Source organism: Poecilia formosa, unplaced genomic scaffold (assembly GCF_000485575.1).
Source record: "Poecilia formosa unplaced genomic scaffold, Poecilia_formosa-5.1.2 Scaffold179, whole genome shotgun sequence".
Taxonomy (NCBI): Eukaryota; Metazoa; Chordata; class Actinopteri; order Cyprinodontiformes; family Poeciliidae; genus Poecilia; species Poecilia formosa.
The window spans coordinates 1,172,944-1,187,529 of NW_006800118.1; the positions used below are offsets into that span (position 1 = coordinate 1,172,944).

The following is a 14,586-nucleotide window of genomic DNA, read 5'->3' on the forward strand; positions in this document are numbered from 1 at the left end:
GCCGCGTGGAGGATTTGCTCTTTAACATTATATTTCAGGAAGCGTATCACTGTGGACCGAGGTGGAGCACCTGCTGGAGGATGTGCACCCAGCGCTCTGTGGGTTCTCTATCCCCAGATTCTTCTACTGCCTAAGTCCAAACTGTCACCAAATTCAGTTTTAAGCATGTTTTCCACGTACCTCTGCATTGAGGTACCTTCCGCATTTTCAGGGATGCCATATACCCGCAAATTATTCCAGCATTAGCGTCCTTCCAAATCCGTGATCTTCTCCCATAGTAATTTCTGGTCATTTAGCAGCTGGACAGTAACATCTCTCACTCCAATGTCCCATCTCTCTTTCTCTGCCATGCTCTTCTCCATTTCTCCAAGGCGCTTGCCCATCTCCTTCGTCTTTTTGATAGCAGCGCTAACCTGTTGATTTATTTCGTTTATCAGCTCGCTCAATATGACTTTAATTTCCTCCTTTAAGCTCATTCTCACTGGCGCTGCTAATTCATTCTTCATTTCTGATTTGAGGTCCCGCATGTCCTCCGCCATTACTTCACCCACCACTAGGGTTGCCACTTTTCAGAAATTAAAATAAGGGATGCTCCCCACGGCACGTCACCCTACTCTCGTGGGGTGGGACTTCCACTGCAGTGATAGACATTATTTTATGGTGGTGTTTTTTGTTTTTAAAAAGTGATCAGTAGAGCAATCATTCATGCATAGTTGGTTAGAGTACCCCAAAATTGTACTCCAATCAGAGTAGCATACCTTAAAAACACATTTTTAAGCAAGTGTATTTGGTAAACTACTCAAGTACTGAGTAACTAATCAACTGATCATAACACCTGATTTAATATTCAAAATGTGTCCTCAGACAGCCAAAAGTATAAAAGTTATATGAACATTCTAGTACTGTAAAGAATATTACTAAAATACTTACAGAAATAAGGAGTTAGGTTTGGAGGCTGGTTCTAGATCAAATTTACCACATGGGGCCAGGATAGTTGGTGTTTTTCCATGACGAAACTTGAAAAAGAATGGGGGTGGGGGGAAACGGAGCAATATTTCATCATTTGATATAATAAATGAGCCAAAGAGCCACTTTTGTCTCCAGAGATCTAGGTTGCAGATCCCTGGCAGATGGAAAGTGTAATCATATACAGCAGCTAAAAGTGCAGCACTATAATTTTTAATTCATTGTTAAAGTAAAATTGTGAAGGTTAAAAAAAAGTGATCCACCACTGAGTATTAACATAAGACATGTATTTAGTATAACTTCTTTGGTACCCCGTTGGCCCTCATCTAGAACTGCCCAAGGTTGCAGGTCTGTCTGGGTCTGGTGCATTAATAATACATTAAATGACCACTGAACAATGAATTCATAAAATATATCAACATTTCAAAATAAAACCTACAGAAAGCCCTAACAAACCTTTTAAAGTAGGAAATATTTATGTATTTACTGTTAATCTATTTGTATGCCTTGTTCTTTAAATGACCATTTGTATTATTTTGGCTGATATTATTATACATTAAATAAGCAAATAATCAAACCAGTAAAAACACAATTATTTTACTCATAGCAAAATGTTCTGTACCATATCAGCCTCGGGAGATGTTTGAAGGATGAAGAGACGCTGGTGTCAAGTGTTTTAGGTTCTGACAGGTCTCAACCTAAAACCCATCAGATGTGTCCATCAGAACCACAATGGACACATTTTTTTTAATTGCCTGTGTTCATCCTCACTAACATTATTCAGCCTAGGATTTGCGTCTTCCCTCGCACGTCTGTATCTTTGAGAGGTTTTACTTTTAAGTACGGTGAAGAATCGGGTCGAGGACATTGTAAAAAGACGCGGGTTGATAGCACCTCACCGCGGCTGCGTAGTGTCAGTCCCTAGAGTTCTGGGGTCCTGTGTAGCTCCCGCCATGACTTTTTAGCTGACCTTAATATTTCCTGCATTTTGTTTTGGTCATTATTGTTACACTTAGTGTTTATGTGTGTGATAGGTGTGTCTACCGGACATTTAACAGCTAAATACGGGACGATTCCATATTTTATGGGACAGGTGGCAACCCTACCCACCACCTTTCTCAGTGAACTAATTGTGTAGCAGGCAAGGCCTCATCCGCCATCTTCTCTCCTTCCTCGACGAGGTGTGTTCCGCAAGCTTTGCTTTCGTGTCGCATTTCTGAATTCCGAGACTGGACTCATTCCTTCTTATTTTTATCCCCACTCATTCGTCTTGAGAAAAATAAACTTTTAACGCGTTAACACCTTAAATTAGGGGGTGGGGCTTTTATATCTAACGATGCAGGTCCTCTTTTCTATGCTGCCATACTAATCGCCATGACACCGGAAGTCAAACCAGAAAGTTTTTATAGAGAAATGTGACATACTAGAACTTAAGTAAAAACAGATTATGGCATGTAGAAGACTTGTACCACCACACTCTCATTTCACTCCGTATTGTTCACCATGGTTGACATTTGTATTGTAACAAACTCTATAGAAGTTGAGAGAAGTAACCATCAATAAAAATGTCTTTATGCTAACACAAATGAAGTGTTAATGCCATGTACTTTAAAACAGTCCCAGTGACTGTTTTCCTGTTGCTGTGGTGAAGCAGACAGCTGCTTCAGGACGAATGGCTCCTCTTATTGATTCCGTCTCCTCTCTTCCAGGAAACTCCCAGCTCTGTGTTCCTGGTCATGGAGGTAAGTTTAGAAACTTGAGTCAGGCTCTGAAAATACTCAAAATTATGTATCCTCAAGCTAGCTTGTGTAAGTCCTCCTCTCTGTCCACTTCCTGGGTCACATTGGCCCCTTGTAAATAAGCAACAACTTTTAAAGGGGTAGTATTATGTTAAATCCACTTTTTTGAGCTTCCCATTATGTTATAATGCTATTCTCTGCTATTCCCAGCTATGCAAAACACCTAGGTGAATGTAGCTCCACCTTCGAGATGTAAATCCTCCTCACATTTGCCATTTCCAAGTTTCTGAGCTTCCGCCTCACAGGGAAGCCCTCCCCCGCGATTTCCTCCCTCACCTCCTTAAGACTAGCCATCAGCAATTAGCAAACACCTGGTGGAACTGCACATCTGCTGGGCTCATTATATGAGCAACATTGGCAGTAGCAACATTGTTGAAAGATTATTAGAGGAGCAATGTTGTGATGACTTCACAGAGTTTCAGAAAGTAGGATTGCACCTCTGTCGTTTTAAAGACAGAGGTGCAATTTCAAGAAGTTAAATTACAAAATCAAATTGCTTTTAGTCATATTTGATATATACGGCATTTTTATAACAACTAAGTTAAAATAGCTACTTGATTGTGCTATAAAATATATCCGTGGAAGATGCATAATATTGCCCCTTTAAAGCATTCTGAGCTTTAAATACGAGTGTTATGCACCGACCTCCACATGTCACTAGAACGGATCATTAGATTGGAGATGACTAAGACATTTCTCAAATTGATGCTGGAGGCCCAATCTTGTGTTGCTGCACATTGCCTCTGATCCAGACTCCTGCTGCTGTCTCTCCATTACAGTTCATTCACAACAGTGTTTACATGTGAAAAATTCCTTGATTGAATTGAAAACAAAAAAAACCCTGAATGTATCATTGTATTGTAGTGCAAAATTAATTAATCCAATCATAACTAAGGTCCAATAGCCAGAGTTGTGTTTCAGGGGTGGAAATAATTAGCCCTTAAGTCTCTTAAGAAGGCGAAAAGCAACAAGCAGCTTCTGAGTATTTCTCTTTTCTCTCAGATCACCTTTTAACATATCAGCCTATTGTGTTCCTCTTCTTAAATAAGGGTAAACGGTTGTCACCAGTAATGAGGCTCCAGACACCCGCTGCATTAATTGATGAGCCTTCTGTTATCAGGGCTAGGACTTGAACATAAGCAGAGACACCCTCCAACATTAACTGTATGTTCTCATGATGACATAGTGCACTCTTCAGCTGACCTATGTTGAATCTGAAATATGAAATATGTTTGAAATATGTTGAATCTATGTTGAAACTATGTGTCTGTTTCCTTCACAGTACTGCAATGGAGGTGATCTTGCTGACTATCTGCAAGGTAAGACTCGCTAATCTGTGTGACATGCACACAGATTATCGTGGATCAAGTTAATAATTCTGCATTGGAGGAAAAGCCATGTGATTGCAGTAGCTGTTTCAAGTGTAGGTGTGTGTGGTGGGCGTGGGGGGATGTTTATGTGAGATGGCTTGTGTATAATTGAGGCGGTGTAAAGAACGTATTTGTACTTGATGCTCTCAACCTCAGAAATTTAAAGGGGCAGTATTATGTAAAATCTACTTTTTTGAGCTTTATGTCAAATTGTGCTGTTCCCTCATCAAAAATATGCCTAGAGTGTTGTTTTGATTCTTTCACACATATTTTGAGAAATCCTTTAATCTCCATGGCAGCCATTCAGTTGTGCAAAACACCTGGGTGGACCTAGCCCCACCTTCGAGATGCAGCTCCTCCTGAGATCTGCAGTTTCCAAGCTTTTTATCTTGATTTACTGTATAAAATTATTTATTATTATTTATTATTTAGTATCGTTTGTAAAAAAAAAATAATAATAATAAAAAAGTCAGCTGCTTTTGTGGTTTAGGTTTGTGCTAGTTTTGCATTGGAGAGGTGGTTGTGCTCTTGCAGGTCAGGTGCAGTGATAGTTTTGTGCTACTCTTTGATATGTCTAACTTATCTGCTGGTATTAGTCAACGGGTGACCTGTCAGCTTTTCAGTTTGCGAAACCACAAAAAGGCTAATAAACCAGCGACCCCCTCAGAACTGCGCACGGTAAAAAGCTCAGACCGGATCTTAGAACAACAGGAGGAGCTCATTCATTTTTAGCTCACAGAAAAAGCGCCAAGTCGCCAAATTAACAAAAGTAAACTGACCAGTAAGAATTAGCCTTTGCCTGCCCACCCCTCCAGACTCACACTGATGTGTGTTACGTACAAGATGTTTTGACACAAAATATCCTTTTTTCTCCACAATTTTTTTAATAGTAAAGAGGGTTAGATAATAGAGCATACAATAACTATTCTTTTCTTCTTTTTTTTTATTTAAAGAAAAATCTCAAGGTACTCGCAGTGCGTATAGCCGTCCAGCTGCAGGTGCTTCTGCAACAATCCATACTGTCAGTCACTTGTGGGCAATTTAGAATCACACAGAAAAGCTCCAAAAGGGAATCAAACTTAAAACTCTGAACTAAGAACTTCTGGTCACATAATAGCAATTAACCATAGCTGCCATGGTAAATCATTACTGATAACTATTGTGAATAGCCCCTAATAATATGATCAGACCACATGTAATCATATATACATATGTATTATTGTTATAAAGAGTAAGCCAACAAAATGTATGTCTGTATCAAACAAGTAGCCCTTTGTGTTACTCTGTACTCATGAAGTAGCTCCCAGTCTCAAAAAGGTTGGTGACCCCTGATGTAAGGTTATCTGTATATACTCTTTGGTAATCATTTCCTCTCATTTCTAAGCATTACAATAAAAAAAGCATGAAAATTCTCAACCACTCCAGAAATCAGTTTTGTGCTTTACTAACAATGAATGCTTGATTCAACATCCTAAAATTAAATCAAATTAGTACTCTGATTTGAAGCATTTTATTTGTTAATGCATCCGCTTCAACTAACAGTTACATTTTGGACCTACTTTTGAGTAACAATTAATTTTTCTGTTTTCTTTGTGAAGCTAAAGGGACTCTGAGAGAGGACACACTGAGGGTTTTCCTCCAGCAGATTGCTGCTGCCATGCGCATACTTCACAGCAAAGGAGTCATCCACCGTGACCTGAAACCCCAGAACATCCTGCTGTCATACCTGGGCCGCAAGAAGTCCAACATTAGTGGCATCCGCATCAAAATTGGTAACAGAAGAAGAAAGCGATGTTTCTTTTTTATTCATACTTGAAATTACAAAGGCTGTGAACTAAAATTTACTCTAAGACTGAACTCTAGGAATGAACACATTAAAATGTTTCTGGTGGAGTCATCTTCCTCTTTCTGAGCATGAAGTTTTTTGTTGTTTTTTTTTAACTCTGTTTTGAAGTTTTCTGAAACATTCCAGATTTTTATAATAAAAGTTGTTGTTGTTTGTGATGACATTGGTAATCACTTCTGNCTTGTGTATAATTGAGGCGGTGTAAAGAACGTATTTGTACTTGATGCTCTCAACCTCAGAAATTTAAAGGGGCAGTATTATGTAAAATCTACTTTATGCTTTATGTCATATTGTGCTGTTCCCTCATCAAAAATATGCCTAGAGTGTTGCTTTGATTCTTTCATACATATTTTGAGAAATCCTTTAATCTCCATTCAGTTGTGCAAAACACCTGGGTGGACCTAGCCACACCTTTGAGATGCAGCTCCTCCTGAGATCTGCAGTTTCCAAGCTTTTTATCTTGATTTACTGTATAAAATAACCATGCATTTCTACTATCAGCCTAAAATTATGTCCCATTCATGAATCATTGGTTTACTTAGTTGCTACCACAAACAGCAACTTTTACTCATCCAAAATTTTTTAAATAGGATATTTTATTTTTTTTGTGTAGCATCTGAATCCTTATAGTTCTGACTTTTAAACTGGAGGCAAGGTTGTTGAAAATCAAGCAAAGCATGGAAACTCCCTCTTTCTGGAATTTCTTAATTAACTGTGGTGTAAAGCAGGGGTCACCAACACGGTGCGGGCACCCAGCTGCCCGAGGAGACCTTGTCAGTCGCCCGTGGAGCAAGTTCTAAAACTAGCCATTATTAGGGAGCACTGCCAAAAAAATATTCAATTAAATGTTTTGTACCCACTTTATGGATTTTTTAATATCTAACCCTCTTTACTATTAGCAAAATTGTGGAGGATAAAAACCTCTTTTGTTTTCAAAACATCTTGTACGTAGCGAGTCTGTGGCGGTCGGTACGTCAAAGCCTAAATGTTACTAGTCAGTTTACTTTTGTTTATTTGGCGGCTTGGCGCTTTTAATGAGTGGCGTTTGAGCCCGTTTGGATCCCAGCTGAGCTTTTTACCGTGTGCACGGTTCTAGTGGGTTACCGGATAGCAGACATTTGCTGCTCCTACTGAGCGTCTCAAACTGCGGGTTAAACAATTTAATCTAGTTGAAATGTTCCCCAAAAGAGTAGAAATTAAGCAAATGTTGCATCATCTTCTCCTCCTCTGGACGTCTGACACCACCTGAACCTGGGAATTAATATCCCCCTCTTTCCGTGGATCACACAGGTAGGCTTCGCTTTCATGTCTTTATTATTTTATCGTTTGTAAAAAAAATAAAAAATAAAAAAAAGTCAGCTGCTTTTGTGGTTTAGGTTTGTNTGAAACATTCCAGATTTTTATAATAAAAGTTGTTGTTGTTTGTGATGACATTGGTAATCACTTCTGTTCTGGTTTTCTGTCCTGCAGCCGACTTTGGTTTTGCACGATACCTCCAGAGCAACATGATGGCAGCCACACTCTGTGGCTCACCAATGTACATGGTCAGTTGATTTGAGATGCTTATTTGTTTTATATACGGAACTATGTTTCATTTATAATTTTTTTTTTTCACACACTTAGTTCTAAAAGTAAAATCTGCACATATATATATATTTTTATGCCTACTTGTATATAAGTGGGGCTGGAAATTGATTAGAATTTCAGTACCAATTCCATTATTAATCTCACTTACCGATTCTCAGAGTGAGGAAATGAACTATAATTCAACCTATACATCATGTTTTATTCTGTTCAAATAAAATTAAAGCTGGTTTAAAATATAAGAATAATTTTTTCAAATGAACATTTCATCATGAAATGCAGCTTTCTGTACATGAACAGTTTTTGTGCAGACAAATCTGCATATTTGCCTTTTCAGGAAGGCTTTTTCAAGGCGTGAGGTGTGTCCAGCTGTGGAAATCAGCCTCTCAGATGTTATTTATTGTTTATATTCGCCTCTGTCATTTTACTCTTCCCTGCCTCGATGAAAGAGGTTCCTAACACTGTGAGAGCTTACCTCTGAGCCAGCATCACTCTAGCAGTCCTCAACTACAGTCATATTCAGTAAAGCAGAATTTTAATGAAAAGTTTATGCATTTCTGTAACTCAGTTCACAAGTTAAACATGTTATACTGATTAATTCCCCACATGCTCCTATAAAGCTTGTTGTATGACAATGTCTTGCTTAAAGCTAATGAAAACATATTTAAGATTAGAATATTAAATCAAACCAATAAAAAATAATCCTAATGAAGAAATGTGGGTCTTATCAAAATATGTTTTAGAGCTGTTTTCAAAAAGTGCTTTTTAATGTAAAAAAACGTGCCTTATTGGAGACATATTCTGATGTATTGAGTCTGACTGTAAATGACATGGAGATTATTCATACACTATGACGCTAACATTAAAACAATAACCAGGATGCAGGGTTTAACGTTACTTGGAACATTCATAGCAGATGCAGTGGTGGAAGGTCTCCTTGAGAGTCACCACCGTTGCTAAGCAACGTATCAAACTCTACAGTCATACAAATCACAGCACGATACCTCCACCGGTTGTAAACTGTTTGAAGATGTTGGAGGTATGTCTTCCTTTTATTGTGATTAAAGCTCTGAACATGTTGCAACTGACCTTAGTATTATTTTTTGTGAAATATAAACATACTTTGAATACTTTCAAAAGCAAAATACATGGCGTGTAAATATGTCATCACGCAAATGCGTCGCATGTTATTGGAACCATTATGACCATTCCAAGTAATTGAATCAGAAGAACTGGTTCTCAATTTCCATCCCTGCTGATGGGAACAGGGTGCAGCTGGTGAGGCAGATCAACTCAGGGATAGTATTGATGATTCTTGTATTTTTGTATTCTACAGGCCGCTGGTGCTCAGCAATTTTTCCTGAATTCTGCATTTGGAGCTAAAAACTGATGTGGTTCACATTGTTGGGGAGCAATATACAGGGTCAACATTTGGAGATCTTACCTTTGCCAGGAGCTTGCTTTGTAACTCTTCCTGCTCCCCTTGTTGTGATGTGTTCTATCAGGCCCCAGAGGTCATCATGTCCCAGAACTATGATGCCAAGGCCGACCTGTGGAGCATCGGAACGGTCATCTATCAGTGTCTGGTTGGCAAGCCACCATTCCAGGTTAATATGATGCACAATAACCATAGCAATCAGATAAGTGAGTCAGGTCATGCGTTCTAACATCACATATTGTTTTATCACCTTTGTCAGGCTAACAGTCCACAGGATTTGAGGATGTTTTATGAGAAGAATAAGAGTCTACAACCTATGTAAGTCACAATCTTTGTACTGATGGTTATCTGCTTAGATCTGCATGGCTTGTGGGTTCCATGTCAATTCCTAATCTCATTTTGTACCAACACACTATCATTTCATCACTTCCTGGATCTACTTCATTCCTGTAAACAGACAGTTTTCTACCCATATATATATAAACCATTAATTATGTTATTATTTGTAATCTGTACATATTTTTACAAATTCCTGATGTGTATATTATCATAAAATGCTAAAATCCCAGCTACAGTTTATCTGAATACTTGGTATTAGACATTATTCTTATGTACTGTGGTTCTGATCCTGGGTTGAGTCAATTGTACTCTTCCAAAATAAGTAATTGTGCTCCTACTGCAAGATGTTATTTATTGGAAAATTGTGTTTTAAACCCACATGTCCTAAAGGTAGAGCATAGAAAACGATGAGTACTGCATAGAAAAATACTTAAATTGTGACCAATCACATTGATGGTAGAAGCCACCACACCCTACTTGGAAACGGCTGACTTTGTGCTTTCCAGCCATTATTCTCTGATATTAATGTTGACATTCTGCAGAATCCCCAGGGAGACATCTCCTCAACTTGGTGACCTTTTGCTTGGGTTGCTGCAGAGAAATCAGAAAGACAGGATGGACTTTGGTGAGTCTTTTCTCTACATCAGGAGGCTTCATCCTCCTCTTCCAGAGCCACATGTGACTCCTCACCCTCACTGCCATGGCTCTTCAAAACTGAACAAAAATGATACAGGCATGCAAATGCTTCGCATGTTATTGGAACCATTATGACCATTCTAAGTAATTGAACTAGAAGAACTGGTTCTCGATTCCCATCCCTGCTGATGGGAACAGGGTGCAGCTGGTGAGGTAGATCAACTCAGGGATGGTATTGAGGATTCTTGTATTCTTGGGTGGTGGTGCTCCGCAACTTTTCCTGAATTATGGACTAATTCAGGAAAATTCCTCCAGAAAGCATTACGTCTGATTACAGATGTAATAAATGATTGTAGCACTTATCTCTGTACATTTTTACACATCTATGTAGAATTTCTACAACAAAACAGCACTAATAGTGCAAAGAGATTTTTAAGTTTTTGCTTGTGGAGGATGTGAAGCTATAATAGCAACAAGAAACAGAATCTCTTAAAGTGACGGCTATATTTAATTACAAAGAGTGCACCAACATGTAACGGAACTCAAAACTTTCTTCATTTTCCATTCATTTGGGAATTGGTCTCATTCTAAGAAAATAATATGCTTTATTCCTCTTAAAAAGTTGTTGCTCTAAAATATGAAAAATTTTGAATTATTTTCTTTTAATGGATTATGAGTATTTCATCTAATAACAGCAAGAATGAAAAAATACTGGATTGAAAAGGCTTGCTGAACGCTTCTCTAAGTCAGTGTTTTTCAACCTTTTTTGAGCCAAGGTACATTATTTTAATTGAAAAAATCACGAGGCACACCACTAACCAAAAATGTAAACAAAGATACTCTGTAGCCGCCTATATTAAATTTGTAGTCATTCTTATCAAAGTGTCTTGAATAGGAATCAAATAAACCCAAAAATTTATTTTTGTCATATTTTACATTTCTTATTTCAAATTGCACTTAACATGTCCACTTCAAAAATACACCTGAACAGTGCCACAACACTGTCGTGTGTGATGCATGAATGTAGTAACATTCATGCATCACTAATTCTCTTGTTTTAATGTAAAATGCTCTGTACCTACTGCCATCTAGTGGTAATAACATTACATGATTACGCCGCTAGTCACTACTACAGCAAAGACACTCAAAGATGGTATTATTTGCAGAAAATTAATTTGTTTTCAAAAAATTTTTTAAGACCAATTACGGTATTTTCCGGACTATGAGCGCACCATATTATAAACCGTACCTTCAAATTTTTTTTAACCCTCCGCCCTCCCCCGCCCCTGGAAACTTACATCAGCCACACTGGGCTACAGGCCGCTGGTATCTCTGCCGCTCTTGGTTTCCCATAAGGACCCAGCAGAGGACTGTGTCCTAATAACTGTTGGATATATTAAGGACACAGTTCTCCGTCTCCAAATCCAGTTTTGTTCACACCGAGTTTACGTGCAGCGGCTTTATTTCCCTCCTGTACTGCCAGATCGATATTCCTCAACTTAGAAGCTGCATCATATGAGTTTGAAAACATTTCTCTGTCGTGCCTGCTGCTAGCATGCGCTTGTTCTAAATGAAATTTTGACTTCCAAAGATTCACTTCCTGCTAAAGAGCCCCCTGGTGGTTGAAGAAAAATCCACAGAAAAGCCGCATGTTCAAAGTGTAGGAAAAAAGAAGCGGCTTATAGTCTGGAAAATACGGTAGGTGAAATTGGATAATTTCCACGGCACACCTGACGATCACTCACGGTACACTAGTGTGCCGTGGCACAGTGGTTGGAAAAACACTGCTCTAAATAATGAGTGGTTAATGACAGAAGTTTTGCATATCTTGAGCTTTGCTTTCAAGCTTGTTGAAGTCTCATACTCTGTCCTATATCTGTAATTCCCTTCTCTGCAGACACATTTTTCAACCATCCTTTCTTGGAACCATCATCCACCATCAAAAAATGTAAGTACAAAGATTACAAACTTGGGAAATTTCTCAACCCTACTGCAGTTCAATGCACAGTAAATGCTAATAGTCACCATGTTTCCCTCAGCGTGTCCAGTACCTGTCCCCAACATTGCCAACGCAGTGACAGAAGGTCCCTGTGGCTCCTCCCCCTCTATCCGCTACAGCTCTCCACCTGTGAGTTTGATGGTTTGAATAAATCCTTGTTCAGAAGGGATCATTGTTAAGTGGTTAACTGACCAGCCTCCATGGGTTGCCATCTTATTGTCCCAGTGATACTAAGGGCTAAGTTGTTGGGGGCTTTTTTTGCACAGTGGCTCATCTTATATCACTGCATTATGGTGAATGCAGAACAATGCGTCTCTGTGTGTGTTCTGCAGACCTGTGTTTTCTTCATTTAACTGAAGCAACAGGTCAGCCTGGAAGCTGTAACAGCACCTTTGAAGGCACAAAACAGTTTGATCCTCTCTTCCTTCTCTTTATGGCTCCTCCACAGTCTCTTCCAGATATGCAGACTTTGGTTGAGGATGGTTTGTCATCGCCTCCACTTGGTCCCCCCAACTTCCTGCAGCTGTCCAAGGAGTCTGCAGGAAGCACCAGCAGCAAGAACTCCTCCTGCGACACGGACGATTTTGTTCTGGTACCTCACATCTCCACTGACAGCTGTAAGTGTTCCAGCATGTACTCCGCTTAACAAGTCTACATAAAAAATTAAAAAAAACTTTGACCCCTTTGCTTTCAGTAATATAAAGCCAATAGGTTCAAGAGTGCTAATTGTAGTAAGGCTACAAAGTTCTATCCAACAGTTTAAATATTATTAGCAAAGAGAATTTCCTGCAAATAAGTATTGCATTCAAGCAGACATTTGAAAAGGCAGTATTGAACACCTTGATGCAGTATCATTCATTTATTTCATAAAGGATATTTAGTCTCTAAAATCCTTTATGAATTTATGAATTTTCTCTATGAAGTCTCTATTTTACAGTAGATTGACAGAAAAGACGGTTGTGAGAGAGGGAGTAGACATGCAGCAAAGGACAACTGTAGGCTTGACACGATAACAAATTTTGCTGGGGAATTAATTGTCCCAGAAATTATTGCGATAAACAATAATATTGTCGTTTTGAGACCATTGTTAACTAATGGCATAAAAAATTGCATAACAATGCAGATAACATCCTCTCAGAGATCAATTAACTAATTTCAAAAGAACATTTCACACTGGAACTGGAAGACATTTTAAAATAAAAAATTGGGATGGGGGGTTGGGAAAGTTTGCATTAGGCACTATTCACATTCAGATCCTCGCTTGATGGCAGGGGGGACGGGGGAGGTGAGCCACCCACAACAACATGCCGCCCTGGGCGGTGGTCCATATCAGAAACGCCACCTCACCTCAGTGATTGTGGACTGTCAATAGGACAGTCCCCAACCATCGGTGCATTTTAGGTGCAGATTTGTTGGTTGTATTGTTTAGTGGCAAATATTTTACAACCCAATAGCTCCACAGGTTCAGTGGTTCACCACGGGCATTCAGTTTAAACCTAAACGCTTCCTGACTGCAGCCGTCACTTTCAGCTTTTAAACCAGCATATCCCTGGCTTGCTTTATGCTGCACTCTGTGGTAGGAGACCAGGAGCCTGGCAAGTAACTGAGGTAATGGTCACACAGTGACAGGAGACAGAGCTGCTCCCTCTCCATTCATTTCTATGGAGCTTGCACAGTGAGGTGATAGTTGCTTGCCCTCATCCAGAAGAGCGAACGGCGTAATTTGTGCATGTGAAATTTCTAGCTCGTACATGCAGACGTGCACATGTGGGCTAGCGATGTGACACAAGGAAGTTTAAAATTGTTAAACTTTTGTCACTGATGTTGCTATCGTGTCCTATTTGTTGGAACCCAACAGCCCGGGTGGAGAAAAACTGACGCTTTTAGCTCCCTGTGTGTTGAGCCATTACCAAGGGATCGAGAGGGGAGGAAGTAATGCGAGGCACCGGAGTAAAGCTTTTTGTCATCCAGTCTCTTTGGTAAAAAGAGAGAGACAGGACGAAAACAAACAAGCAATATTATTGCCCTCATTTTATTATTGCCTTTTATTTATTATCAAGCTCATTTTAATTTATCATGCGATTGATTTATTGTTTATTGCGACATCCATACAGAAAATGGCCAACTCTGAAGTGTCTTCACTCAATAACAACTTCCACAATGAAGACGGTTTATACTTCAAACTGTTTGTGTTTAAGACGTTTATAGTTTTGAAGTTCCAACGGTTTCTGTCATCGGTCAGGGTGAAAACCAGCAAATTCTTGCCACCAGATGATTTCTAGGTGCAGACTTACTGATTCCTTAACTAATTCTAATGTATCTATGTTGCAAATCTGATGATTGAACCTGAAATCATGCATACAGTTTATTTTTGCTGGTATGTGGTAAACCCTGACCTTGATGCATTTAACTCTTTAAATGTCATGTAAGCCCAAATATGCTCAGGTGCTGATGTTCTTCAAAACTATAAACACTTTTCCTTCTGTCTTAGTCCACAGAACAGTGGTGTTTCTGCAGGTAGTTCAACACAAAACTTTAGGTTACTTTCGTAACCCCAGTTCTCTGAGTAGCATGAGTGAGTGTCTCACAATGGGAACGTCCCTGGCGTA

The 14,586-nt window shown here is 39.1% G+C and overlaps 1 protein-coding gene across 1 annotated transcript in view; it reads left to right on the forward strand.

Annotated features, from left to right (window-relative positions):
- The window catches only part of ulk2 (unc-51 like autophagy activating kinase 2), a 56,344-nt gene that overhangs the window by 17,027 nt on the left and 24,731 nt on the right, over positions 1 to 14,586 (forward strand). Inside the window, exons 4-13 of the mRNA XM_007565568.2 lie at positions 2,676 to 2,708; positions 4,048 to 4,084; positions 5,734 to 5,907; positions 7,452 to 7,525; positions 9,071 to 9,172; positions 9,263 to 9,321; positions 9,885 to 9,967; positions 11,876 to 11,926; positions 12,018 to 12,106; positions 12,426 to 12,594. Coding sequence (XP_007565630.1) covers positions 2,676 to 2,708; positions 4,048 to 4,084; positions 5,734 to 5,907; positions 7,452 to 7,525; positions 9,071 to 9,172; positions 9,263 to 9,321; positions 9,885 to 9,967; positions 11,876 to 11,926; positions 12,018 to 12,106; positions 12,426 to 12,594 — 871 coding nt within the window. The remainder of the gene's footprint in view (positions 1 to 2,675; positions 2,709 to 4,047; positions 4,085 to 5,733; positions 5,908 to 7,451; positions 7,526 to 9,070; positions 9,173 to 9,262; positions 9,322 to 9,884; positions 9,968 to 11,875; positions 11,927 to 12,017; positions 12,107 to 12,425; positions 12,595 to 14,586) is intronic.